This window comes from Octopus sinensis, linkage group LG10 (assembly GCF_006345805.1).
Source record: "Octopus sinensis linkage group LG10, ASM634580v1, whole genome shotgun sequence".
Taxonomy (NCBI): domain Eukaryota; kingdom Metazoa; phylum Mollusca; class Cephalopoda; order Octopoda; family Octopodidae; genus Octopus; species Octopus sinensis.
This window is the reverse complement of record NC_043006.1, coordinates 25,817,676-25,844,407: the sequence shown is the minus strand read 5'-3', so window position 1 is coordinate 25,844,407 and position 26,732 is coordinate 25,817,676. Positions and strand designations below refer to the sequence as shown.

General features: G+C 34.8%; 1 protein-coding gene across 7 annotated transcripts in view; it reads left to right on the top strand.

Annotated features, from left to right (window-relative positions):
* LOC115216756 (golgin subfamily A member 4) overlaps nt 1-26,732 on the top strand; it is a 158,989-nt gene that overhangs the window by 82,319 nt on the left and 49,938 nt on the right. For 6 of the 7 annotated variants that reach the window (XM_029786315.2, XM_029786314.2, XM_036506400.1 and 3 more), the window contains exons 11-14: nt 8,322-8,501; nt 12,633-15,461; nt 22,966-23,142; nt 25,441-25,696. In XM_029786315.2, the coding sequence (XP_029642175.1) occupies nt 8,322-8,501; nt 12,633-15,461; nt 22,966-23,142; nt 25,441-25,696 (3,442 nt within the window). The remainder of the gene's footprint in view (nt 1-8,321; nt 8,502-12,632; nt 15,462-22,965; nt 23,143-25,440; nt 25,697-26,732) is intronic. The other variant, XM_029786316.2, reaches the window with a different exon arrangement.

The window sequence follows — 26,732 nt, the reverse complement described above, 5'->3', positions numbered from 1 at the left end:
GTATAGATTACATCTTACAGCTGTTTCGGCCATGTATAGAAGAATGTCTCATTTTACCAATATTAGCCTTTTATGGTAGGTCAAATGAGACATCTACAAAAATATCATAAGGCCTCTTCGGAGATTATGTAATATAAATCAGTCTACATATATACCCACATGGGTGTGGGTACATACCCATAATACAACATATACATATACATATGAGTGCATATACTCACACTCCTATACATATAAAAATATACATATACATAATGATATAAATAAATAATATAATTTAGTAAACATATATGTGTGTTCCACATTCAATGTCTCAGTTTTTCGACTTAATATTGTGATAATAAACATACAGAAATTAGTACCTAGATGCAAACATACATAGTCAATAGTACATTATATTACTTCATACTAATTTCTAAAGTGTCATTAAAGTTAGCATCATTATCGTTGTCAATACCATTAATGTTACCATTATTATCATTCATAATATTATTAATAACGCTTGTGATTGAGTATTATCTGGTAATTGATATTTGATTTAGATGTATTTCTCTATTTTCTTATCTTGTATATATATATATATACACACACACAGTTGTACCTCGATTTTCAAACAACTCTGATCATGAATAAATCATGCCTTAGATATATATATATATATATATATATATATATATATATATACATATATAAAGCATGATTTTTTTCATGATCAGAGTTGTTTGAAAACGAGGGATTACTGTATATTCTTTTTCAGTCGTATTTTTTTTATTTGTTTTAGTTGTTTGACTGTGGCCATGCTGGACCATTGCCTTTAGTTGAACAAATCGACCCCAGGACTTACTCTTTGTAAGCCTAATACTTATTCAATTGGTCTATTTTGCCGAACCACTAAGTTGCAGGAATGTAAACACACCAACCTCGGTTATCAAGCAATAGTGGGGGGGATACAGACACACACACATATGCGACAGGCTTCTTTCAGTTTCCATCTACCAAATCTATTCTCAAGGCTTTGGTCAGCCCAAGGGTACAGTAGAAAACATTTGCCCAAGGTGGTATGCAGTGGAACTGAACCCAGAACCATGTAGTTGGGAAGCAAGCTTCTTACCACACAGCCACTCCTGCACGCTGATGTATATCTATATGTATGTATGTATGTATGTATGTGTGTGTGCATATATAATATATATATATATATATATATATATATATATATATATATATATATATATATATAGAAATACAAAATGGCTGACGGTTAGTAAGGAGAGACACAAATAAGTAAGAAGAAAGCAAAGGACCACTGATGCGGTCACAGGAGTGTGACGAAAGAACTCTGGCCGAAATAAGATTAAGATTAATGTAAAAAATAAATAACACTGAAGCAAAGTAACACCAAATATATAGTGCGTGTGTTTTTATTGGCTAAACTGGCAAAATGACCATTCCTAAAGAACTGCTAGATAAAGCCCTAATCTTCGCTAGTGACTTCATAGAAATTAGTACCAATGATAAGGATATAATCTTCCATGCTAGAAAGACATTACTTTTCAGTGAGAATGCAAAGTGGGTAAAAAACACCGACACGGAGGGCGCTTTCGATGTGAGCATGGGTTCATATGATGGGGCAGGCATCTGTGATCTAATTGGACTCTTTCTCCTAGATACCTTCGGTAAGACATTCCCTAACGTACATTTCGCCATCTACAAAGATGATGCCCTCGCCTTAACAGCTAATACAAATGGACCAGCACAAGATCGTTTTAGGAAGGATATTATCCAGTTAATGAAACACTTCGGACTTAGTATAACTATAGACACTAACCTGACGGTTGTCAATTTCTTAGACGTTTCCTTAGATCTTAATAATATATTTATAAGCCTTATAGGAAGCCCAATGATAGACTAAGTTATATTAATGTAGGTTCATGCCATCCCCCTATAGTATTCAAAAATTTAGTTAAAAATATTAGTAAGAGGATTTCTAGCCTCTCATCTAATGAGGACATCTTCAATAGCGTTGCCCCAGTTTATAATAAAGCTTTAAAAGATAGTGGTTTTAGCGAAAAAATAAAATATACACCTATCACCAGCCCAACAATAAGGAAAAGGAATAATAGAAATAGGAAGGTCATCTGGTTTACGCCCCCTTACTCACCCGAGGTGGCCTTCAATATAGGTAAATATTTCCTAGCACTGATAGATAGACATTTTCCAGTTAACCATGCTTATAGGAAACTCTTCAATAGACACAATTTAAAAATTAGTTTTAGTTCAACTACCAATTTTAAAAACATAATCAATCATAACATACAAAAAACACAAGAAGAAAACAGCTGTTCATGCAGGAATAAAGAATTGTGCCCGCTAAATGGAGCTTGCATGTCCAAGACCATCATATATGAAGCTACCGTAAACTCTATAACCACTAAAGACACCGTTTCGACGAAGAAATACGTGGGCCTGACAGAGGGTAATTTCAAGGCCAGGTTCAATAACCACACTTTGAGCTTTAGGCACTGGAACAAAAGAAAAGCGACACAATTATCCAATCATATTTGGTCTTTAAGAGATAAAGGTGTCGATTATAACATACAATGGAAGATTTTGGCCAGATGTAAGCCCTATACTAACGGCAGCGGAAGGTGCGGTTTATGCGACATGGAGAGATGGCTTATCTGGAAAAGCAGCTTAGACCCTACCACATGTCTAAATACAAGGACAGAGCTTTTCGGATCATGCCCACATGTGACTAAATTTCTGTTACGTTTTTGGTCCCCTAAAGAAAACGGATAGAACATGCTTTCTGTGTTATGTCCCAAGAAGATTTTATATATTTTTATATATTTTTTTATGTATTTTTATATAATTTTTATGACGAAAAATGCGAGCGATGTATAAGTACGCAGGCAAAGCAGAGTTATAACAGAGTAATTTCCCTTCATTTTTAACGGTATTTTTTCATAACGTTTTCAAATAGCCAGATAACCGAAGAGATGGTGTTGTGGATTTCCACTTCGGCATCTGAAACTCAGAGTTTTATCTTGACTACCGAGTAATGTAACATATTGTATAGATAAATTTCCTCTATTTACATAATATTGAGGTCTCTTTCTTTCTTTTGTTATCTTACCGTTTTATCAATATATATATATATATATGTATACATACACACACATATATATACACACACATATATATACACACACATATATATGTATGTATGTGTATATATATATATGTGTGTGTATGTATATATATTTGTGTGTGTGTATATATATGTGTGTGTATGTATATATATATGTGTATATATGTATATATATTTGTGTGTGTGTGTGTTTGTATGTGTTATATATGTGTGTTTATATAGATATGATTACCAAAAACTGATGAATTATAATTTTACACAACTTGTTTTTCTTGTATTCTTTTACTTGTGTCAGTCATTTGACTGGGGCCATGCTGGAGCACCATTTTTAGTGAAAGAAATCACTCCATGGACTTTGTCTTTGTAAGCTTGGTACCCATTCTACTGGGGACTTCTGCTGAATCGCTAAGTTGTGGGGACACAAATACACCGACATCAGTTGTCAAGTGATGGAGTGGGGATAAACACAGATACGAAGACACACACATAAATATATATACATGACAGGCTTCTTTCAGTTTCCACCTACAAATTCGCTCACAAGACTTTGGTCAGTCTGAAGCTATAGTAGACAACACTTGCCCAAGTTTCTACGCAGTGGGACTGAACCCAGAACCATATGATTGTGAATCAAGCTTCTTACCACACAGTCACACCTGCACTTATGCTTACACATTTTGCAAAAAACATTAGTAACTGTACCCACATTATACGATGGTTTGTATACAAAATTGATGAATTAATTAATCAAAGCTTGTAGCAGTCTTTGTAAAATCTAATAGAATAGTTTTAAGTGACAAGAGAAGTTACTGCATGATTACTGTTCCATTACTCGATTGATTAATTCATCTGTCAGTTATTCACAAATACATTTGTATAATGTGGGTACAGTTGATCAAGCTTTTTGAAACATATGTAAGTAAATATAGTTATGTAATAATATAATTCGTTCTTTGTCCCATTGCCGTTACCTTCCTTAATTAATAAACCAACCGACCAATTGGGTGAATAACTTCAGGTTTACAGTATATACCTATTGCAGTATGTACCCTCATTGGACTTTCATCCAGGCTTAACACATGGTGTGCTGAGGTATTTGCCTGGGTCTTTTCAATTCCTGGTTTCCTTCTTTGTATATGTGCATACATGAGCGTGTGTGTATGTGCATTTGTGTGTGTATATATATATATACACATACATTATATATATATATATATATATATATATATATATATATATATATTATATATATATATATATATACACATTATATCATCATCATCATTTCATGTCCATTGTCCATGCTGGCATGGGCTGGGCAGTTTAACTGGGCTGGTAGGCTGCACCAGATTCCAGTCTGATTTGGCATGGTTTTCTATGGCTGGATGCCCTTCCTAATGCCAACCACTCTAAGAGTGTAATGGATGCTTTTACATGCGATTTGTGTGACCCTGGGTTGTGTTTACATGCCACCTGCATGGGTGCCAATTTGCGTGACACCAGTATCTGCTATGACTGCAATTTTGCTTGGCTTAATGGATCTTTTTTTCAAGTATGACATAATGCCAAAGGTCTTGGTCATTGCCTCCATGAAGCTCATCACTTGAAAGAAACTCAGCCACTTCGCCTCCGTGAGGCCCCATGCTCAAAAGGAACTCAACAACTTTGCCTCCATGAGGCCCAACATTCAAAAGATGTTCTTTATATACTACCAGCACAGCACTTCGCCAAAGGTCTCAGTCACCAGTCATTGTTTTTGTGAGGCTCAAATTTCAAAGATTATGTTTCAGCACCTCATCCCATGTGTTCCTGGGTCTACTTCTACCACAGATTCTCTCCACAGTTAGAGACTAGCACTTCTTTACACAGCTGCCCTTATCCATATGCATCACATGACCATACTAGCACAGTCATCTCTCTTACACACCACATCTGATGTCTTTTATGCCTAACTTTTCTCTCAATATGCTTACACTCTGTTGAACATGCACACTGACATTGCACATCCAGCGAAGCATACCGGCTTCATTTCTTTCAGCCCTACACATGTTCTCAGCTGTCATAGCCCATGTTTCACTGCCATGCAGCATATCTGTTTGTATACAGGCATCAAATAATCTGCCTTTCACTCTGAGAGAGAGACCCTTTGTTGCTAGCTGGAGTAGGAGCTCTCTGAACTTTGCCCATCCTAGTCTTATTCTCACAGCTATGCTCTCAGAGCATTCACCTCCACTACTAACTTGGAAGCTATCTACTACCTCTAGCTTACCTCTTCCCCTGGCAGTTGATAGAGTCTATTTTCTGTACATTTTCAACGTTTATTGTATCTGTGTACCTTCTACATACAAAAGTCAATTTTCCTGTTAACCTTCCTCTGATGTTGCTGCACCTTTTATGTGTCCAAAGCTTACACTGGGTGCATCCTATCGAGTTTCTACCTACACCTTTTCTACAGATTGAGCAGAGCCATCTGCCTGAAGGGATTTGTGATTTGTCTGCCTTCCTACTTACTAAGACTTTGATTTTTGCTAGGTTAACTTTCAGGCCCTTTGATTCTAGACCTTGCTTCCATACCTGGAACTTCTCTAGTTCAGGTAGTGATTCAGCTATAAGAGCAAGGTCATCAGCATAGAGGAGCTCTCGGGAGCAGCCTGTCTTGAATTCCTCTGTTATTACTTGGAGGACTATGATGAACAAGAGAGAGCTGAACACTGATCCTTAGTGAGCCCCTACTTGTACCCTGAATTCTTCACTGTACTCATTTCCCACCCTCACCTTACTGGTAGCATCCTTATACATGGCTTGTATGGCTCTCAATAACCACTCATCTATCCCTAGTTTCCTCATTCACCACCAGATAAGGGATCTGGGGATCCTGTCAAAAGCTTTCTCCAACTCAACAAAAGTCATATATATACTAGAATTGAAAAATGCACACATGCAAAAGGGTTATAGAATATCATAATAAACCTTAAAAAAGTATGGGAATAGCATTGTTGCTTAAAAATATTGGAATCACTATATGTTGTACATTCTGTGGCATCTGAAAACGAAAATAAACCCATGTGTGAATTACGATGTCACAATAATTATTAAACTGAGTTCTTAGTATAAAAATTTGAAAATGTATAAAATATGATCTTTAACTTCAAATAAGTAAATTCATTATAATACTCTTCATACCAGAGTATATAAAAAAACGTATTTCATACTGCATGCAAATTACCATGATAATAAAAAAAATTGGATTTATGATGACGTCAAATCTATATAACAGCAAATGTACAAAACTGAAATAATTATAAGCAGAGATAATTTGCATTATGATACACATATTAATGGAATAGTTACACAAATTAGACAGATTATTGCTAAATTATTTTTGATTGATTACTTGTAAATTTATAAAAATTTTCAGGGGTTTTTAAATCAAAGCTGGACCTCTTCCTGTCGAGAGTCCCAGATAAGCCTACCTCATGGCAAGAGGTGCAAATGAGGGTAGCTATATCAAACTCCATTCTTCATCAAGTGCCACATATTAGAGGAGGCTCCTAGTAATAACAGTGTAGCGCAAAACAGCGGTGCATCAGCATGGCCGCAGCTCTGAGCTGAAACTTTAAAAAAAAAAAAAAAATTGAATTATTGCCTAAAATTGTTTTTTTTTAAATTGAGTATACGATAATTTAACTTGATTAATTTTTAATATAACTTAATTTTGATTAACTAAACAAATTTCTTGTGATAAAAGGATGCCACTGAATGTACAACATATAGTAGTGATTCCAGTATTTTTGAGCAACAATGCTAGCCCCATACCTTTTACATTCTGTAACCCTTTTGAGGGATTCAGAATAGATATAGTTAGTATAAGATTTAATATTTAACATTTTATGGAGTGGTTGGGTATAAAATCTTTCTGTGTTGATTGAGTTGAAGGTGGTTCCATCTCTAAAACTACTTTTATATATACGAATTAAACATTGAGAGATGTTCATTTTAGTACATCTAATTTGAATGTCTTTTTTATGTGTACTCATGCTAATCTTCTACAGAAAGATCTAGATGCCATATATGAATGGACTGAAGAAAACAAAGTGGAATTTAAATGCAGAAAAATTCCAAGCATCTACTCTCAGCTTATGCCAATTCCCTGCAATCAAGAAGGAAAAAAAGCAAACCTAAAGTCAGATTCAGTGCATGACCTGGGGATTGATATGAGCAAGGATGTTTTATTTCATATATACATCACCAAGATGGTGGCAATGTGCAGGCAAATGGCCAGACGGATTCTGAGAACTTTCAGAACAAGGGACCAGGAAACTACACTGGTTGTATGGAGGACATTTGCTCTCAGCTGTCAGGACTATTGCACTCACCTATGATCATCCCAATGTCAAATTAATAGCAGAGCTTGAAGTAATTCAACAGTGCTAAACCTAAAAGATTGCATCAATGAAACAGATGAGCTACTGGAAGAGGCTGAGAAATTTACATCTCTATTCCTTGGAGTGAACATGGTAAAAATAAGCAGTGATATGTTTATGAAAGATCCTGGAGAAGATGGCACTAAACTTTGGTATTGAAAGTCATTCCAGCCCCTAAACATGATGTCACTAAATTGTGCCAGTGGTTCCAACCACCCAATCTCGAGCAAAGACCAGGTAATGCAATAGCTTGAGATTCAAGGGTCCACAGTTGTTTAACATCTTGTAAAAAATTCTGAGAGATCCACATAATGGGAGGGTAAATGTTTTCAAGAAACACCTTGGCCTTATGCTACCTCGATCCCAGATGAGCCTATATCAGAGCAAGAAACTCAAATGAGAGTAGCAATATTGAACTCCCTCATTCATCAAAAGCTAATTACATGAGCTTGGCTCTCGCAAAGGTGATGATACTGACAGTGCTTCCGCATGGCCACAGCTCAAAGGCTGTAATACATAAAGAAAGAAATAAAAAAATATATCATATTATATAATGTTATATGTATGTATGTATATGTCTGTGTATGTGTTTTATTGAACAAAAAAATTCAATAGTATTTTAATTTGTTTCCAATAAACTAATATATGACAATAGCTGTTTTGGACTTTTGACTGTTCAAAGCCCTATTTGTTTCTCAGTGTACATTAAGTTTATTATGTATATGGATCTTTTCCTGTTATATCAGCTCAAAGAACAGGAATTATGGCAGAGACAGAAGGAAGAAGATTTTTATCGGCAACTGGCTGAATATCGAGAAGAAATGCGGTTAGCTATTGAAGAACGTGAATTGCAGAAAATGGCTGCATTATCTCAACAAGACAGTTTAAGAGATGCCCTCCAATGTGAAATTGGCGAGCTCAAGTCTGTGAGTGGCGCTAATTGTTGTTGTGGTGCTTAGCTGTTGTTGGCATGGATTTTTAAAAATTTATTTTGAGCAATATTATTTGGTGTTATAACTGTCCAGCTTTTTTTCCTTTCAATGTGGCTACCACACTTAGGGAAACTATATATATAAATATATTCCTTGCTTAGATGATATCCTTTTATTCACATATGCTATAAGACCTTGCTTATTATACCCGCAGACATTTCAGTTGTAACTTACTTTTGTTTTCCCTAAGGGTACAAAAAAACCACAAATGTATGAGTGGTTTTGATCTAATACTTAAGACTGTCAAGTTTTCATTTTTTTTCCATTGTAATCCTCAAAGTTGTTTTTGCAATTAAGTACAGAAAATATGTACTGCGTTGATGCTATCAACTGAGTTAATGGTATCATCTAATTCAACAGTATTTATTCACCTATTGAACTAATGTCAAATATATTACACTGGATTATGTAAGAGATGCTGAAACAAGTAATCAGGTTCTCAGTTATCCAAGACCCCTATAAATAGAAACCCAGACTGGCACAAAACAACCTATACAGTTTTTCACCTAGTTTGATGAAAAGTTGGCCATCAGATATAATTGCTAGGATACAGTCAATTATAGGAAATGGCAAGTAGTAACCAAATGAAGCTGTAATTTCAAATGAATAATTTGATATACAAAACATACAAATGGTAAACAAGAAAAAACTGTTAAACTAACTGTTTAGATAACAAAGTGAAAGGCTGTTTACAAAGATCTCATGACTTTATATGGGATTTGTAGAATTAGTTGTTACAGAGCTTATTCTGAGATGTATGATAGGATTTTTGATCTTTCGATAATGCATCCTAGATCATTATGAATTACAATTGAACATTTGAAGTGAACTACAAAGTAACTTTTAGATAATTTAGTCCTAATTTGTTGATCTTCAGATTATGGTGTACCAAAACGATGTTCAAAGTAGTAAAATTTTAGATTTGAGTGAATGAACAATCTTTATTTTATATATTGAATACTTTCGTTTTTGTTTGTATATTTCAATGACTGAGTGCATTGACTTTTAAAATATGAAAATATTGTTATTTGAAGAAATAATAATTGTTCTGCACCTATATTATAATTAATTAAATATCATTAAATTCATTAAGACAATTGGCTCAGCTTCACCTCTACTTACTCTTCAAAGTAATCTTATATAAACTTAGTAGTGTTAAGCCAAATGTTTTAACTGAGATGATAGATAACCATTTGGATACGGCAAGTATTAGAATTCCAATTGACATTTAGGGCGGACATTTCAATTTCATAGTTTCTGTTTCTGTATTTATTTTCTTGGAAAATGGGCATCACCTTTCTGAAAAAGTAAGTTTTCCTTGCAGTATACCTCATAATCTAATGGTTAGTGCACTTTACATTTAAAAGTTGTAAGAATACTCAAGTTGGATATTGGGTTTTCAAGAAACTTTTGGTTTGTTCACTTTACTCTCAAAGAATCTTTATGACATTGTACTCTCTCCAAATTACTCAAAGCAAAGATTTATATCTAATTGTTCTTAAATGTACTTTTGCCTGATATTTATTGCTTTCCTGCTTTAAAATGGTTCAATGCTTTGCACTTCTTTACTCATTAATTTTTCAGTTTACCGTAACACTATCTCTTGACTTTTTCATCTTATTCTATTTATTTACATTTGATATTTTCTCTCCATATAAAACTGCAGTAAATTTCATTGTTATTTTTAAATAACATGGCATGTTATTAACTAAAAGGTTCACTGTTTATATTTCATCAATAGGGTTGTGATAATGAATTACAGTAGCTAAAAAAAACAAATTATCTAGCATGTACGTGTGTGTATAACAGCAACAATGTTCCAGATCATAAAAACCTATTAAATTTAGTCTTGTGTTTCATTCTCAGATGATGATCAAAATAATATATGTAACCCTATTCAAGTAATGTTAGATATAGACATTTTCATTGAAAGGTTCTATGTTTGAAGATAGTAAGAGATAAATTAGCAAAAAATGCATTATATGTTTTTTTATATTTTTGTTGATGCAAATGTTCCCTAAAAACATTTTATTATGTCTATATGTGTCATTCACTTTATCTTTCACTTGTACATGGTATGAGAATGACTACTCATTTTTAGGTGTTATGCATGTGTTATGCACAGTTCCATCTGAGGAATAGCAGCAGGCACAGATGTGGCTGTGTGGTAAGAAGCTTGCTTCCCAACCATTTGGTTCTGGGTTCAGTCCCAATGTGTGGCATCTTGGACAAGTGTCTTCTACTATAGCCTCAGGCCGACCAAAGCCTTGTGAGTGGATTTGGCAGATGGAAACTGAAAGAAGCATGTTGTCTATATATATATATATTTATTTATTTATGTGTGTGTATATATTTATTTATTTATGTGTGTGTCTATGTTTGTTTCCCCACTATTGCTTGACAACCAGTGTTGGTGTATTTATGTCCCCGTAACTTAGCAGTTTGGCAAAAGAGACAATAAAATAAGTACCAGACTTACAAAGAAAATGTCCTGGGGTCAATTTGTTCGTCTAAAAATCCCTTTAAAGCGGTGCTCCAGCATGACTGCATTTAAATGACTGAAACAAGTAAAAGAATAAAAGAATGTTAGATATTGGCCCAAAAGCTTGATTTTAGAGAAGGATATTTGAGTTATGTTATATATTCCTTTACTAATACAAATAGCATAAATGAAATGAAAGGAAGTAAAGCCAAGTTATGTTTTTGGTTTACTAGGAACTTACACCTTATAAGACAATTCTAGATATTTTGAGGGAGATTATTGATATAAATCTTTTTTTATTATTATGGCTGGATTCCAACCAGGGCCATGGCAACAAGGTCCATTTGCCACACTTCTTGGTCCATCATCACTGCTTCTAGGTCCTGGATACATTCTAGGCTAGTGTCTGCAATATAGTTGTTGATGTGAGCATATCAACGATTTCCTCTTCTTACATCACCATGAAGTGGGTTCCCCAAGACTAATTTGGATGCTTCCATTTAAGGGTGGTGCACACAGTGAGCAGATAGTCACAGCTGTCTTTGCCTGATTAGCCATCTTTACCTGATCAACGGCCTTTGCTTGATTTTCTCAATAACTTTCAGCAGGTCTCCATAAAGGCATTCATTTGTCATATGTTGCTGTCATTTCACATTTAGGGCTATTCATAGCATAATATAAACTATTTTCTTTTAAGGTTCCATACCTTATGCAATGAGAGACCCTTAGTTTTGAAATAATTATTTCTCCCCATAATTTAAACCCTAGTTTGAATCAACTCTAACATTATGTACATATCCAGGAATAAACCATCAAGATAAAAAAAAAAATTAGTATTTAAAATAGTAGTCCCATGATCATTTGTGACCCAGTCTTAATGTATTGAAATAATATGAAAAATGTGACATTAATACCATTTCTTCATTCTGATGATGAGACTGATGTCTTGACATATAATAGTCTATTGAGTTTAGTTACACTATTGTTCCAAATAAACATAAAAGACAAATGAAATATGAAAAGTCCTTAATAAAAAAGATCAAACATACTTGTGTCTCTAATATAACTGGAGTGGAAGGAAAGATGTTCCCTACTTACACAAACATATACACACACACGTTTATTTTTACAAAAATTAAAGTTCTTCAGTGACTTCAAAGATTCACCAGTCATCAACTAAACTTCAAAATCACTGTCAACCTTTTCCTTATAAGGACACATTTTATACTCTATTTAAATGTGCCTCCTTCAATGAATGTTTGGTTGTTTCTATATATGATTACATATAAAAAAAAAAATGTATATTGTTTGTATATTACACTTCTAAACAAATTTTATTAAATATTACCATTTATCCTTTTCTCTAACATGAGAGCTAACTTTAATCTTCTTTAAACATTTCTATTAACAAGAGGTATTTGAAAATTTGTCGGTTTTATCAATTTTGTAATATCTGCACTTTTGTACCCATTCAATGTTATTCCTTCTTTTGAGTGATTGTAGAAAAAAAAATGTTACATTTTGACTACTTAGTAAAACTTTTTTTCATTTAAGATATTCCTCTAATTTAAATCATTTTCCAGGAAAAAATTGAAATGCAGCAACGAATAATTCAGCTAGAAGAGGCAAAAAGTAAACTGGAAGAAGAGCATGCTGAGTTTATGGATAAGTCACGATTAGCAAATGAAGATCTTGTAAAAGAGCTTACTGAGAGGCACTCAGCTGAACTAACTAAAGCCTTAGAAGAGCAAGAGTCTCAGTCAATGGAAAAATTGCAAAGTTATATTCAAAAACATTCTGAAGAATTGGAAGTTCTCAGGATCAACCATCAAGAAGAATTTGTAAATTCCAATACTGAGCTTTACAACTACTACGAGAGCAAACTTGAAAAGGTACTTTCTGGGTATAAACAAATGTTGTCAGAGAAGAACAATCAACTGGAACAGGCAAACCATAATGTTCAAGTTTGTAAAGAAAAAATGTCTGCTATGCAGGTACAATTTGAATCACGCACCCAAGGCTTTGAAACTCGTCTGGCAGAGCTTCAAAAGACTCTACAAAGTGAGAAAGACAATTGCATTAAATTACAAAAAGAAATGGAAAACAGCAAAATTCAGTATGAAGAAGGCATCCAGAATCTGAAAGATCAATGTAATGAAAGATTTAACTATGTGCACCAACTAGAAGAGGAGAAAGGTATTCTCAAAAAGGAGCTGGAATTGACACGCCTTTCTAAAATGGAATTAGAAAAACAAGTGACTAAAGAGTTGGACAAACAAGCATCGCATTCTGGTGAAGAACTTTCAAAAATTCAAACACTAGAAAAAGAGCATCAAAAATTTATTGAAACAATTACTTTAATGACAGTAAAAGAAGAAACTATGAAAAAAGAAAGTACCTCTTTGGACAAAGAATTGAAGCTTATCAAAGAGAAAAACAATCAACTGTTAGACACTATAGATTCTAAAGAAAAAAAATTGTTGGATGTAGAAGCAACATTTGAGAGCCTTTTGAAGACAAATGAAAAAATGAATGAAGAATTAGAAACAAGCAAACTTCTAGTTAACACTTTAGAACAAGAGAAAGAACAATGTAAAGAAGAAATTCAGTGCTTACAGAGTAATTTAACTCAACAAGGAAATGATATTGAGAAAATGATGCAGGAAAACGTCTTCTTTAAATCGCACGGTAATGAATTGGAAGAGAAAAATGCAAATCTTGAAAAGGAGTTAAATTTGAAGATAGTAGCATTTGAAGAAAAAATTATTGAATTGGAAAATTCCCTACAAAAGATTACTGAGCTGAGAGAAGAAAATGATTGCTTGAAGAAGTTAAATGAATCTCTTGAAGATGACAAATTTCAGCTTAACACAGAATGGAAAATTAAAATGGATAAATTGCAGGCAGTAAAAGATGCTGAACTAAGTGATGTTTCAGAAGAACATTCCACAAAGTTGATGAACTCTATATGTGAATACCAAGACAAATTGAAGGATATGGCAAGCATTAAAGAACAATTAACTCTGGAGAAAAATGAAGCTATCAAAGAATCAAACTTGGTGCAACAACAGCTAGCAAAAAAGTACCAAGAAGCAGAATCTATCATCATTGTCCTTAATGATAAGAATTCAGATTATGAGAAACAAATCAAGGAATTGTTGATTAAAACTGAATCAGTAGATGAGATCAAGCAAGAATTGATGGAAAATAGATTACTTACGCAACAACAAGTTGACAATCTTCAACAAGAAAATAGCCAATTAAAAGAAAAGTATGAGGAAGAAATGAGTGAGAAAGATTCTAAGATGTCTTTGCTACAGACTTCACTAGAGCAGAAATTAGCAGAAAAAACTTGTGAAATTGAAGAACTACAAAGTCAGTTGAGTAATAATCAAATAAATGATGCAGAATTACAGGAAAATTTGAAAACTCTTCGGGAGAAATTGTCTGTTGCTGAAGATAAACTTAGTGATTGTATCCAAAACTATGACAGAGATATTGAAGAACTTAAAGCAAATGTTGAAACACGTGAAAAGGAACTCAGTAAAAAAACTCATGAATTTCATCAGAAGGAAAATCAGCTCAAAGCTAAAATTGATGATTTGGATTCTCATTTCAAAGATAATCAGGCTGAAACGAATAATAAAATAATGTTGCTAGAATCTCGGATACAAGAAAGTCAAGAGAAACATCTACAAATTGAAGACTTAGAGGAAAAAATTGATATTCTAGCAAAAGACAAAGAATCTCTAACTGATGAATTAAAAGAAGCTACTTCCAAGTTAGTTGAATATACGAAATCTAATGAGGAGAAACACATTTCAGAAAAAGAAAATGAAAATCTCTTGAAAGAAGTAGAATCTTTAAGAAATATCAAGGTAAATATAGAATGTCAATTAGATGAAAAAGAAACTTTTTGTCAGGAATATAGTGTCAAAATTAATGAAGTTGAAGAGAAACTTAGACAAAGTGAAGATAATTTAAAACTAGTCCAAGGAAATTATGAGCAGCTTCAAAAGAAATATGAAATTCTAAACTGTTCTACAAAAAGTGTTGCTGAAGAAATCCAAGAGAAGCAAGCTGAAGTAGTGTCTGTTTCTCAGAAATTGAGTTTAGCTGTTTCTGAACGAGATCAGTTAAAAGCTGAAATGGAAAAGAAAATAAACGAACTTCTTGAAGATCATCAATTAAAGTTAACCAAAATGGAGACAGAAGCTAATAATAAGAAAGCAGAATATAAAAAAAAGGCTGAAATCTATATCTCTCAGCTTAAGAAGCAATCTGAAGAATGTCAGCAGACAGCAATATCTGAACAAAAGAAATCGACAAAAGAAATTGAACACTTGAAAGAAGAGTTGAAGAAAATAAAAAATGAAAAGAAATTGATGGAAGAAGATTTTGCTCAATGGAAGGTTTGTACTATATTATACATGTTCAGTTACTATAAAATCATTTCAGAAAAACAAAATGAAAATTCAAATCTCTTGAAAGAAATAGAATCTTTAAGAAATATGAAGGCAAATAGAGAATGTCAGTTAGATGAAAAAGAAACTTTTTGTCACGAATATAATGTCAAACTCATTCAAGCAGATTGTATATTAAGTTATAGTTAGAATGATCATCACTTTGTTACATGTAATATTCTCATATCCTTTCTCCCATATGTCTCTCTCTCTCTTTCTTACACACACACACACACAATTTCTGCTCCTTCCTTTCTCTTTTTCTCCCCCTTTCTTTCCTTATGTATATGAGCATGTGTGTATAATATAAATATATATATATATATATATATATATGATACTTCAATGTAACCACACACATGCTGTTGGTGATTTCTTTTCCTTCTTTGGACTTTTCCCATTCTCCTTTCTGACGAAGAGCGATGCTTGAAACATCAAACTCTCTCTTTTCACTGAGCATCAAGCTAATACATTCCCTGTGCATATTCCTGCTACTGTAGGCATCTGTTTTAGTCCCTGCCTAAGCATCCTACCTCTGCCCATCACCTAGGGGTGCTAAATAAAATGCTCTTAATATTGGAGGCTTATATAACGAATACACTGCAACTGTGTAATAACAATATAATTGAAACAAATGGCAGTAACCACATGGAACACATCAACAATCTTTTAAGAACCAACAATCCAACACACTAACTTGAATTGTAAACTTTGAACTCCAATTTTGAACTACCAACGCGTGAACTGTGGAACTAGCACAATGATTTTATTGCAACCACAAGGGTTAAACAAAGAGGGGACAAATGGGGTCAGAGGCTTATCAAATGATATGACTAAATATATAATTATGAATGAAGACAAAACAAAAAAAATGAATGGATTTGACCCCACAAACCACATTCCTGCATTACTCTATTGTGTCCTTTTTTTAGTCCTGCTTAATTTGGCACTTACCCAACATTCGGGCTACTTTCTTCCATCTTCTTTCGTACTTTTTGGCCGTTAGACATTTCTTCTCCAGACATGCTTTCCTTCTTAGGAGATATAAAAAGAGTTTCTAAAGCATACTTGGAGATGACGATGCCTGATGCAATACCTCTTCCACACATCTTTCGTATCACCTCTTTTGCTATAGCTATTACGACTAGAAAACAGAATTTCTCTTCTCCTTTTAAAGGAGACGGTGGAACCATCTTAATAATCAGTTTGGCTGACAACTGAACTCTCCCCAGTTGTGACAATACCTGTTTGGTAGAAGCCCACAGGTCCAAGAAACACAGACACTGTATGATTGCATGCACAACAGTTTCATATTCTGTCTGCTACGTGGGCATGTAGGCAAAATGGTAATGCCATGCCTCGTGGATTTATCCCAAACTGGCAAGGCACTTCAGAATCACAACCAAGCCAGGGACCTCTGGAAGTTGTCCATAAGTCCCAGGCTAAAGTCCTTCAATGCAGGTTGGCAAGCTGACTTTCATTGAAACTCAGTCTCCCCCAGGCTGTCATCACACTTGCTCTCTACCATCCCTCTATAGTATCCCCTCCACAGGCATCACTTGTTTGGGCAAGAAGCACAAGTACCTGGTGACACTCTGCTTGCCAAGCTTCCAGCCTTGGTCTATGTTTAATCCAGGTTTCCACTTCACCAAAAGAGGTGAACTTAGGAAATATCTTGTCAACAAATGGAAACCACACCTGCTCACTGTCCAGACAGAGCCAGAGATGCCTCTCAGCACATGCATGTGCATCTTTAGCCATGGCATCCCTAACCCACCCTTTAGTGACTGTTGGCAGCAGGTAGATCGCCTTACAATAAAAAAAATTTCTAAGTACTTAATTTGGGCTAGAAAGAATTTGCATTTTTCTTCACTCAAAGTGAACCTAAAAACTTCAGTTTTCTTAAACACAGCTTTTATGTGTTCCACATGCTGTTCACAAGAATTACCCTTGATCAAAATATTGTCCAAGTACGGGATTGCAAATTCACAATCAGATAACATAGTATCCATGATTTGCTGGAATATTGCTGGTGCCACTTTTAAGCCAAAAGGTAATCATGTGCATCTGTAAAATCCTCTGTGTGTATTTATTGTCCAATACTTTGAGCATTTTTCATTAAATTTTATCTTTAAATAGGCTTCAGACAGATCTAATTTGGAAAAAAATTTTCCACCATTTAAGTTTGAAAAAAATGTTCTCTGCAATTGAGAGTGGATGGTGGTATACTTTTAAGCAGTCGTTCAATCTTTTAGAGAAATCGGCACACAGTCTATTCTTCTTTTTTTTATTACATACTGTGGGTGCCACCCACTTCGAGTAATCCACCTTTTCAATGACTCCACTCTTTTTGAGTCTGTCCAACTCTTCATTTACGGTTTCAATTGCCATGAACAGTACTTTAGTGTTTGCTTTAAATACAGGTACAGCATTTTCACTTACTTGGAAATAGGCTTCTGTCTTTCTACACAGACCTTTGATAACACTTGTAGGAACATTTTTTTCAATATTTTCTTCAGTTCTTCCAAAGACTTGTTTTTAACAGGACAACCATTTATGTGATTGCTGTAAAGATTTATGGGGAGGTGCCATAAATCGAATAGTTCTCACCAACTTGTGCCAAAAAGATTGATTGTGTTATCCACAACAAATAATTTTGCTTTGCATGTCTCTCCTTGAAATGTGACATCAATACATGTTTTGCCTATGAAGTGTGATTTATCACTTATTACACCACACACTATTTTTGCTGTCTTATGTAATCACAGTTTACCAATTTTTTTCCAAATATTAACATTTATAATTGAGATGTTATTACCTAACTGTAATTTGGTTTTCACATTATTTATTGTTATGTGCATGAATTTTCTTGTTTTTCTGTTGCAATCACTCTCTGCTGAAAATACCTTAGAACTTTTTGTGTTTGAGTCTTGTAGTCTTGTTCTACAATGAGAACTCCTGTGTCTCAGCTTCTGACAGCTATAGCATGCTTTGTTTTTAAACTGACAATCCTTTTTGTAATGTAGGCCTCCACAACCATAACACAGATTGGGGACTGGCACTTGTTTTTGATTGTGGGACAACACATTTGAATTTTTGTAGAGTCTTTATCTTGTATTTTTTTCACATCATGTTTAAGATTTACCATAGTCTGACATTCTTCTGCGATGGTCTGTAGAAATAAATCCTGGTTTGCTTGCTCTATTTTCAAGAAAATCCTTGCCTGAATTTCTCTATCTTCAGGTGCTATAAATCTTTACACAAAGATAAGTGATTTGAGCATATCCTGAGTGAGATCCTGGAGTTTGAAATTTTCGCACATACAGTTGACTACTCTGGTGTAAGTGAGAAAATCATCCTCCTCACTTTTTGTTAAATTCCAACATTCCATTCTGGTGTTGTATAATGAACTTCTATCACAAACAAAATTTTGAAAGCAATTCCTGTTTCTTGGAAACCAGTCTCATTCAACTTTTTGGGTAGAATAAGGCTAGAGTAATGCTCATGTTCAGCAGGAGCTACCTTGTGTAGTAAAAGGCTTACTTTCTGCTCCTCCAACCATGACTTGCACTCATTATTAAAAATTTCCTCATATCTTCTATAATACGCAGGAAACGTAATACCCACCTCGGGCTTATATGTAAATTCAGAAATTGTGTTAGCCATGCTATCTGGCGTAAACGATCTTACTGGACTTTTAGACTACAACTGTAACTCAATTAATTGTTATTGCTGTTGTTGTAGTATTTGTTTTTGCAACTCCTGTAGTTGCTCCTGTTGCTTCTCTTGAAGCTTTTCTACTGCGGCTAATAGGTTTTCCATGACGCAGAAATTGTCAAATAGCCAATATGAGTTTCAAATGATCCTCGTCATCAGATGTTGTATCCTCATGGACGAACAAATACACAGCAACAGTTTAATAACAATATGATTGAAACAAGCGGCAGCAACCACATGGAATTTAAAAACAATCTTTTAAGAACCAACAATCCAACATGCTAACTCAAACTGTAAACTTCGAGCTCCAACTTTGAATTATCAACACATGAACTGTGGAACTAGCACAAACTACCTTACTTATTTAGACCGCTACTATTTATATTTAGTGGTCCAATCCATTCTTGCCCGGGGGGTGGGGTTAATACTCTCACACAACAGGGGTGCCTATAATTCTGTGTAACATCATTTTCTCATAGCCTGTCATAAGAGTGTCTATCCTACATAAACTTTTAGTCTTAACTGAGAATATTAAGAGCCTGACAGAGTTTTTTAGTAATCTAATGCTGGCACAGAACTTTTGTTGGAAGGAGCAAGAGTACTTACGGAATTTTAGCCTGGGAATGATGCCCAGAAAGTTTGCCTGAAAGGGCTCAAGTTCCTTGATCTTGGGTGTGTACTTCCTAGATTTGATTCCATAGGTGTTGCTTTCTGGGGATGGTGTGGCTAGTTTAGAGTAGAAGACTTTCCATCACATTCATCTTATTACGTCCATTATTTTCTCCAGCAGCATTCAAGTGAAAAGCTCACTAGATGGTGCATGTTCTTAGTGGAGTAGTCGAGGTCAAAACATTCCATATTGTTGGGAGACTTAGTAGTTTCCATGAGTATGTAGAAGTGTGGCCTGCCAGACAGCTATTTAACACAAACCATGTGGCTAGGTGCAAAATGGATTGTCAGTAAATCATAAAGCCAAAAAAAGAAACATACTCTAAGTTATAGGGCAGTATAGTATAAAGATAGATAAGGCTGGTCTATAGGATAACCCTAGGTTTCATGTCCTTAAAGCATTTAGCTTTACAGTAAATCATCAGACCCCAAAACCTGTTATCATATGGCCTCTGTAGCAAGAGGCCTCTCCAGAAAATGGAGGAGGAAAAGTCTTCCTTTGTCTCCCCTTGGCTGTTATTTGTAATCAACTCTGTTATTGTGTAGGCTCCTTTTACATAGCAATGGGAGCCTACAACAGCGCTGATGTATACAACCTCATCAGGTTGTATATCCTCGACACCCTTAAGAAGATTTATGATTTACCAATGACCCATCTGACACCCAGCCAGAATGTTTTACAAATACCATGTGTTAAATAGCTGTCTGGCAGGCCACAATTCTACATACTTGCGGAAACTACTTAGTCTTCCAAGAATATGGAATGTTTTGACCTCAGCTACTCCACTAAGAATATGCCTACACCATCGAATGAGCTGTACACTTCAATGCTGCTGGAGAAAATAATGGATGCAATAAGGCAAATATGATGGAAAACCTTCTACCATAACCTAGCCATGCTATCCCTGGAAAGCAACACCTACAAGATCAAATCTAAGAAGTTCCCACCCAAGGTCAAGGAACTTGAAACCTTCAAGGCAGGCCTATTGGGCATCATTCTCAGGCTGCTGAGTCAAATGAAGTCATTGTTGTGGCTGATGACAGTACTGCTTGATTGGCACCTGTGCCGGTGTCATGTTAAAAGCACCATTCGAGCGTGGTCGATGCCAGTGCTGCCTGACCGGTCCAGTGCTGGAGGCATGTAAAAAACACCATTTGAGCATGGTCATTGCCAGTGCCGCCTGACTGGCTTCCATGCTGGTGGCACATAAAAAGTACCATTCAAGAGTGGTTGTTTCCAGTGCTGCCATCACTGGCCCTCATGCCTGTGGCACATAAAAAGCACCCACTACACTCTCTGAGTGGTTGGCATTAGGAAGGGCAGCCATCTGTAGAAACTTTGCCAGATCAGATTGGAGTCTGGTGCAGCCTTCTGGCTTGCCAACCCTCGGTCAAACTGTGCAACCCATGGCCATTAAACAACGACAACGACAACAACAACTCTTCTGATTTGCCTTGCAGTTGCTTCGCATTGTTCTAGCCTTACCCACAATCTTTTATACAATATATTCTACACAATACTTCATAGTAATTATTCCATTATATATATATATATATACACTCATGCTTAGACATATGCACATAAAAATATATTCATTTATTAGCATTTTCAGTATACAGAGACATCCATTGACAGGCCAATGTTTGTGTCAAATCCCCACCCCCAGGCATTAAACATGTGTTGTTTACCATTCTTATCCATTTAGTATCTAAATCACCCCTTTAATTTATTATCTGTTGACATCTGATTTCATCCCATACATTCTTAACCCTTGGTTGATTTATGATTACACACAACCATGGATTCACTCATCCACAATCCAGATTCATACATAATATATATGCATGTACACACACACACACTCACATACATATAGGCATGGCTGTGCAGTAAGAAGCTTGCCTCCCAACTATTTGACTTCATGTTCAGTCCCACTGTTTGGCAGCTTGGACAAGTGTTTTCTACTATAGCCTCGAGCCGACTAAAATCTTGTGAATGGATTTGGTAGATGGAAACTGAAAGAAATCCATCATAAATGTGTGTGCGTGTCTTTCTGCCTGTTTTTTTTTAAAAAGAAGTACTGAGGTCAATTCATTTAATTAAAATTCTTCAAGGCAGTATCCCATCATTGCCACATTCTAATAACTGAAACAAGTAAAAAAAAAAAATTATATATATAAGAGTATTGTAGTTTGCTTGAATCATTCCCCTTTCCTACACATTCACACACATCCACACACACACATGTCCACCCTCACAAATCCCCTCAAAACCAAGCCATGTGTCTACACATATGGACATACACACACATATACATCTGTATGTACATCCAGCCATGTGCACACATACTCACACATATATACCTACACACACATACATACAGAAATTTTACATATATATGTACATATATATATATATATATATATATAATATATATATATATATATATATACAGAAACATCCATGTGGACACATACATGTACACATATCCGCATGCACACGCATACACACAGATGCATGCATGCATTCATAAATACGAAAACATATATTCACATACAACACAAAATGCATTCACATATACACACATCTACAGAGGTGCTCTCAAGTCCACATCCATGTAAATACATACACAAACATTTGGAGATGTATACCCACACAAGACACACACACTCATGTCCCCACATATAGAAACACATGCATGATCATATATGCTTATATACACAAGCACATACACAGATCTATACATATATCTATTGATATATATTTATTGATGTATATATAGATATACATACATTGATGCATGCATATATCTATACACACACACATACATATATGCATAATGGGCAAAAGTGGAACAAAATTTGTGTTTACATGAAAGGATTACACCAGAGAATCTATTAAAGCAACGAGGAGTTATGGTAGCAAAGGACTGCAATATCCAATGTATCCTTCCTTTTTAAGGTTGTAGGAGTTGATTTGAGGAAAATTTCACTGTTATTTCTAAAAGGACAAGTGCTGGTATTTGTACTTTGCCATTGGCTTATCTTCAAATTGTTATAATTGCAGATTGATCACTTAGAGAAAATGAGAGACCGAGAGAACATCTTACAAGACAAACTTCAGCTTGCTGAGAATAAACGGACATCTGAATCACAGGTAAAATCTGAAAACGAACAGCTAAACCGACAACTCTTGAATCTTGAAATGAAAATCAGCCAACAAGAAGAAATGCATGAAACTGAGGTAATAACTATTTTATGTAGAATTATTAACCACAATATAATCTTTCATAAATTGATACTTCATGCCAGTTTAGCAGGATAGAAGAACAGTTGTAAATTTATGGGTTTTGATGAGCTTTGTATGGGAACCTTTGATCATCTTGGGAATTTTGTGCATCACAAAATACCCCATCCCCACATCTTTTAGCATGATGTCCAGGAGGAAAGTTTGCTTGTAAGCATATTTGTGATTAAAAACACATCAAAACAGGAGTAAACAAAGTCAATGTATTAAACTATGAAAAAAATGGTAAAGAAGGGTCTATGTTGACAGAAGCTTGCTTTGTAACCATATGGTTCTGGTTTCAGTTCCACTGCATGGCACCTTGGGCAAGTGTCTTCTACAATAGCCTCAGGCTAACCAAAGCTTTGTGAGTAAATGGAAACTGAAAGAAGACTATCGTGTGTATATATATATATATATACCGGAGTAAACACATAAATGTGAAACAAGGTGGAAAAAAAGAGTACTCAAATACCAGGGGTAGAGTAATCTGCTTTTAAATAAAGTGTGTATATATATATATATATATATATATATATATATATATATATATATATATATATATATATACGATAGTCTTCTTTCAGTTTTATTTATTTATTTATTTGTGTGTATGTCTGTGTTTGTCCCTCACTACCACTTGCCAACCAGTTATGATATGTTTACATCACGTAACTTAGTGGTTTGGCAAAAGAGAACTGATAGAATAAGTACCAAACTTTAATAAATGAAACTCATTCAGCTAAAGATGCTTCAAGATGCTGCCCTAGCATGACCACAGTTTAAAAACTGAAACAAGTTAAAGATAAAAGTATATATATTTCGAGCAAGAAGCACTTTATCAAGACAGAAAAAATATAAGTTAGAGAAAATTTTTTACATGTGTTATTGAACAAGAATGACTGTCAGTAGAATGGGAGAGGGCTTGAGTGTATAGTTTCTGGCAGAAGAGAATGTAATTGATTGTGAGTGACTGTTGATGATGCACAAAAAGAAAAGGGGATGTTATATGTAGTATAGGTAGAAGAAAGTGAGACAATATATCATCATCGTCATTGTTCGACCGTGGTCAAGACAATGGAATTTACCATGCTACGCCAGACTTCACGGTCCATCATAGCATTACGGAGATCCTGTTGCTGGATGCCTGTATCCCTGGAGATTACATCAGGGTAGGAGAGTGTGCGCCCTCTGGTATTGCGAGTAGATGGCTTCCAGAGGAGAAGAGTAGAAATTGCCTCGTTTTCAGCTCTACAACAATGTGCAGCAAACTGGACTCTCCTACCCTTCACAAGAGATGACACAGGTGGTAGTTTCCCATATATTTGCATTTTGGTTGGATGACGCTTCCATGAGAGATTTTGAACTCTTATAAGGAGGCGAGTGTAAATTCCATCAAACCACCTCTCAAGCTTCTTTGATAACGTCCAAGTTTCTGAGCCATATAGTAGAATTGGTTCGACTGTGGCTTTGAAGATTTCAAGTTTGAAGTCTCTACTTATATATAATTGAAAGTAAAATAAGCTTGTGTATACACAGCAACATATATGTGTGAATAGGTATATATAGAAGATTTAGATGGTGTAAATGGAGTGGATGTGAGAGGAAAGCTAAGCAGTTTTGATTCGAGCAAGAGCAGCCATTCTCAATAAGAAAATCATTTTTTTGTTCTCTTGGGAGCAAGCTAGAAAGAAACTTATGTTGTGAAAGACCACCAATGGTAAGATGTAAGTGGAAATGGTCTGGAGAGATGAAGTGGCATGCAGTATGTTTTTGAGATTAGATTCCTTAGATTTTGGGTTACTTATTTCTTATAATTTATTCTCACCTATCTTGTCCACTCTTATGATTGATGTAGTATATATGGATTTGTAAAATTGTAGGTTTATTTTGGGGAATAAATGAAAGAAAGGAAGTTCTATGGAGAACTAAGAAATGACCCATATTTGCGTAGCAATTCTTGGGAAAGAGGCATGGATGATTAAAAAAGTTCAACTCAGCACTGCAAGTTACTGAAACTGTTGTTTCTGCTGTTAAACATGATGAGCTATGTCTACTTATACATAAGTTAAATTGGGCTATCAATATCTTGAGTGTCTTGACTATGTAGGAAGGAATCTATTGATCCTCCTGTTAACAACTGGACCAACCAACAAACCATTCACTTTGTCAGCTGCTACTCTCTATTTTAGAAGTTTACAAAACTGTAACTCTGCAAGATATATAAAAGAGTTTCTTCGTTAAATATTTCCTCAGATAAAGTCACTTAAGCTAGAGAAAGAGAACTTGAGTCAACAGTTGCAAAAACTAAAATCATCTTCTGAAGAAAGCAAGTTAAACTCTGAGAAAAAACATACAGAAGAAGTTGAATTCTTAAAGAAACAGCATGAGCTTGAGAAGCAGGAAGTGGAAAATATACACAATGCTAAGATCAAAGCATTAGTTAAAGATATTCATCAACAGTTGGCGGAGAAAGACAAAGGCTATGAAGAGTCTTTTAATGAAGCACTGGGTAAGTTTTTTAGGATTAAACATTCTTTCAAAATGTTTCTCTCTTTGAAGTTATATATTTTAAAAATATGTAGTTTAACCCTTTCGTTACTGTATTTATTTTGAGATGTTCTGTGTTTCTTTCAATTATTTTAGATATAACACAGAATTTTGTAAAATAACTTAGTTATCAAAAAGTTAGTGTTAGGAACAGTGACTAAGGTTTGGTGGAAGATTTTAATTAAAAAACTTATGAAAACAAGACATTTGTACTACAGAGCCAGAGCCGGTTTCAGCCGGGTTGGTAATGAAAGGGTTAAGGTAAATAAAATGCTTAATGTTTTACTTTTTTTATCGATTTTAACATTTTTGGTTTTTTTTTTTAATAATATGAAAATTATTAAAACTGGCTAGTTTTATCATTAAAGATAACATGTAGGTTTTAAGGCCATGCTACCAGTCTGTCTTCTACAATGTGTTTGTGGAAACATATATAAAGCATTTGCCTTTTAGAAATTTTGACAAGACTAGCATTTTTTGTAGTTTTCATTTATTCTTCATTAACCTTCTGTTTTCAACCGTTCAGCATTTAAACCAGCCATTTGACCCAAACTTTTCTACCTGTTATGTGTTTAAACTGGCTAGATCTGGCTACTACTCACCCCTACCTAACAATGTCATTGTAAAAATAAGCAATCATATCATTGGAATCTCAAAGCTACAAGAGAATTTATGATTAATTGAAATCAATGTGAATAAATAAGCATTGCATTTGACAGGGTAATCTGAATGCTAAAAGAAATGTAGTTACTGTGAAGAATGGAAAAGTTTCAATATTTCTGGTTGAAGCCCCTTATCAAGGAAAAGAAAGAAATAGTTCTGTGAGCTGTTAGACAAGAGTCCTGTTAAAAATGGAGTAAGGAAGTGGGTAGATAGGGATGTGGGTTCTGCATAGAGGAGAGTAGAAGTAAATGGTGGGAAGAACATTGGGCATACACAAAGAGAAGGGTAAGCAGTGGTAGAGTTGATGTGTGTGTATTTATGTGAGTACTTTGATA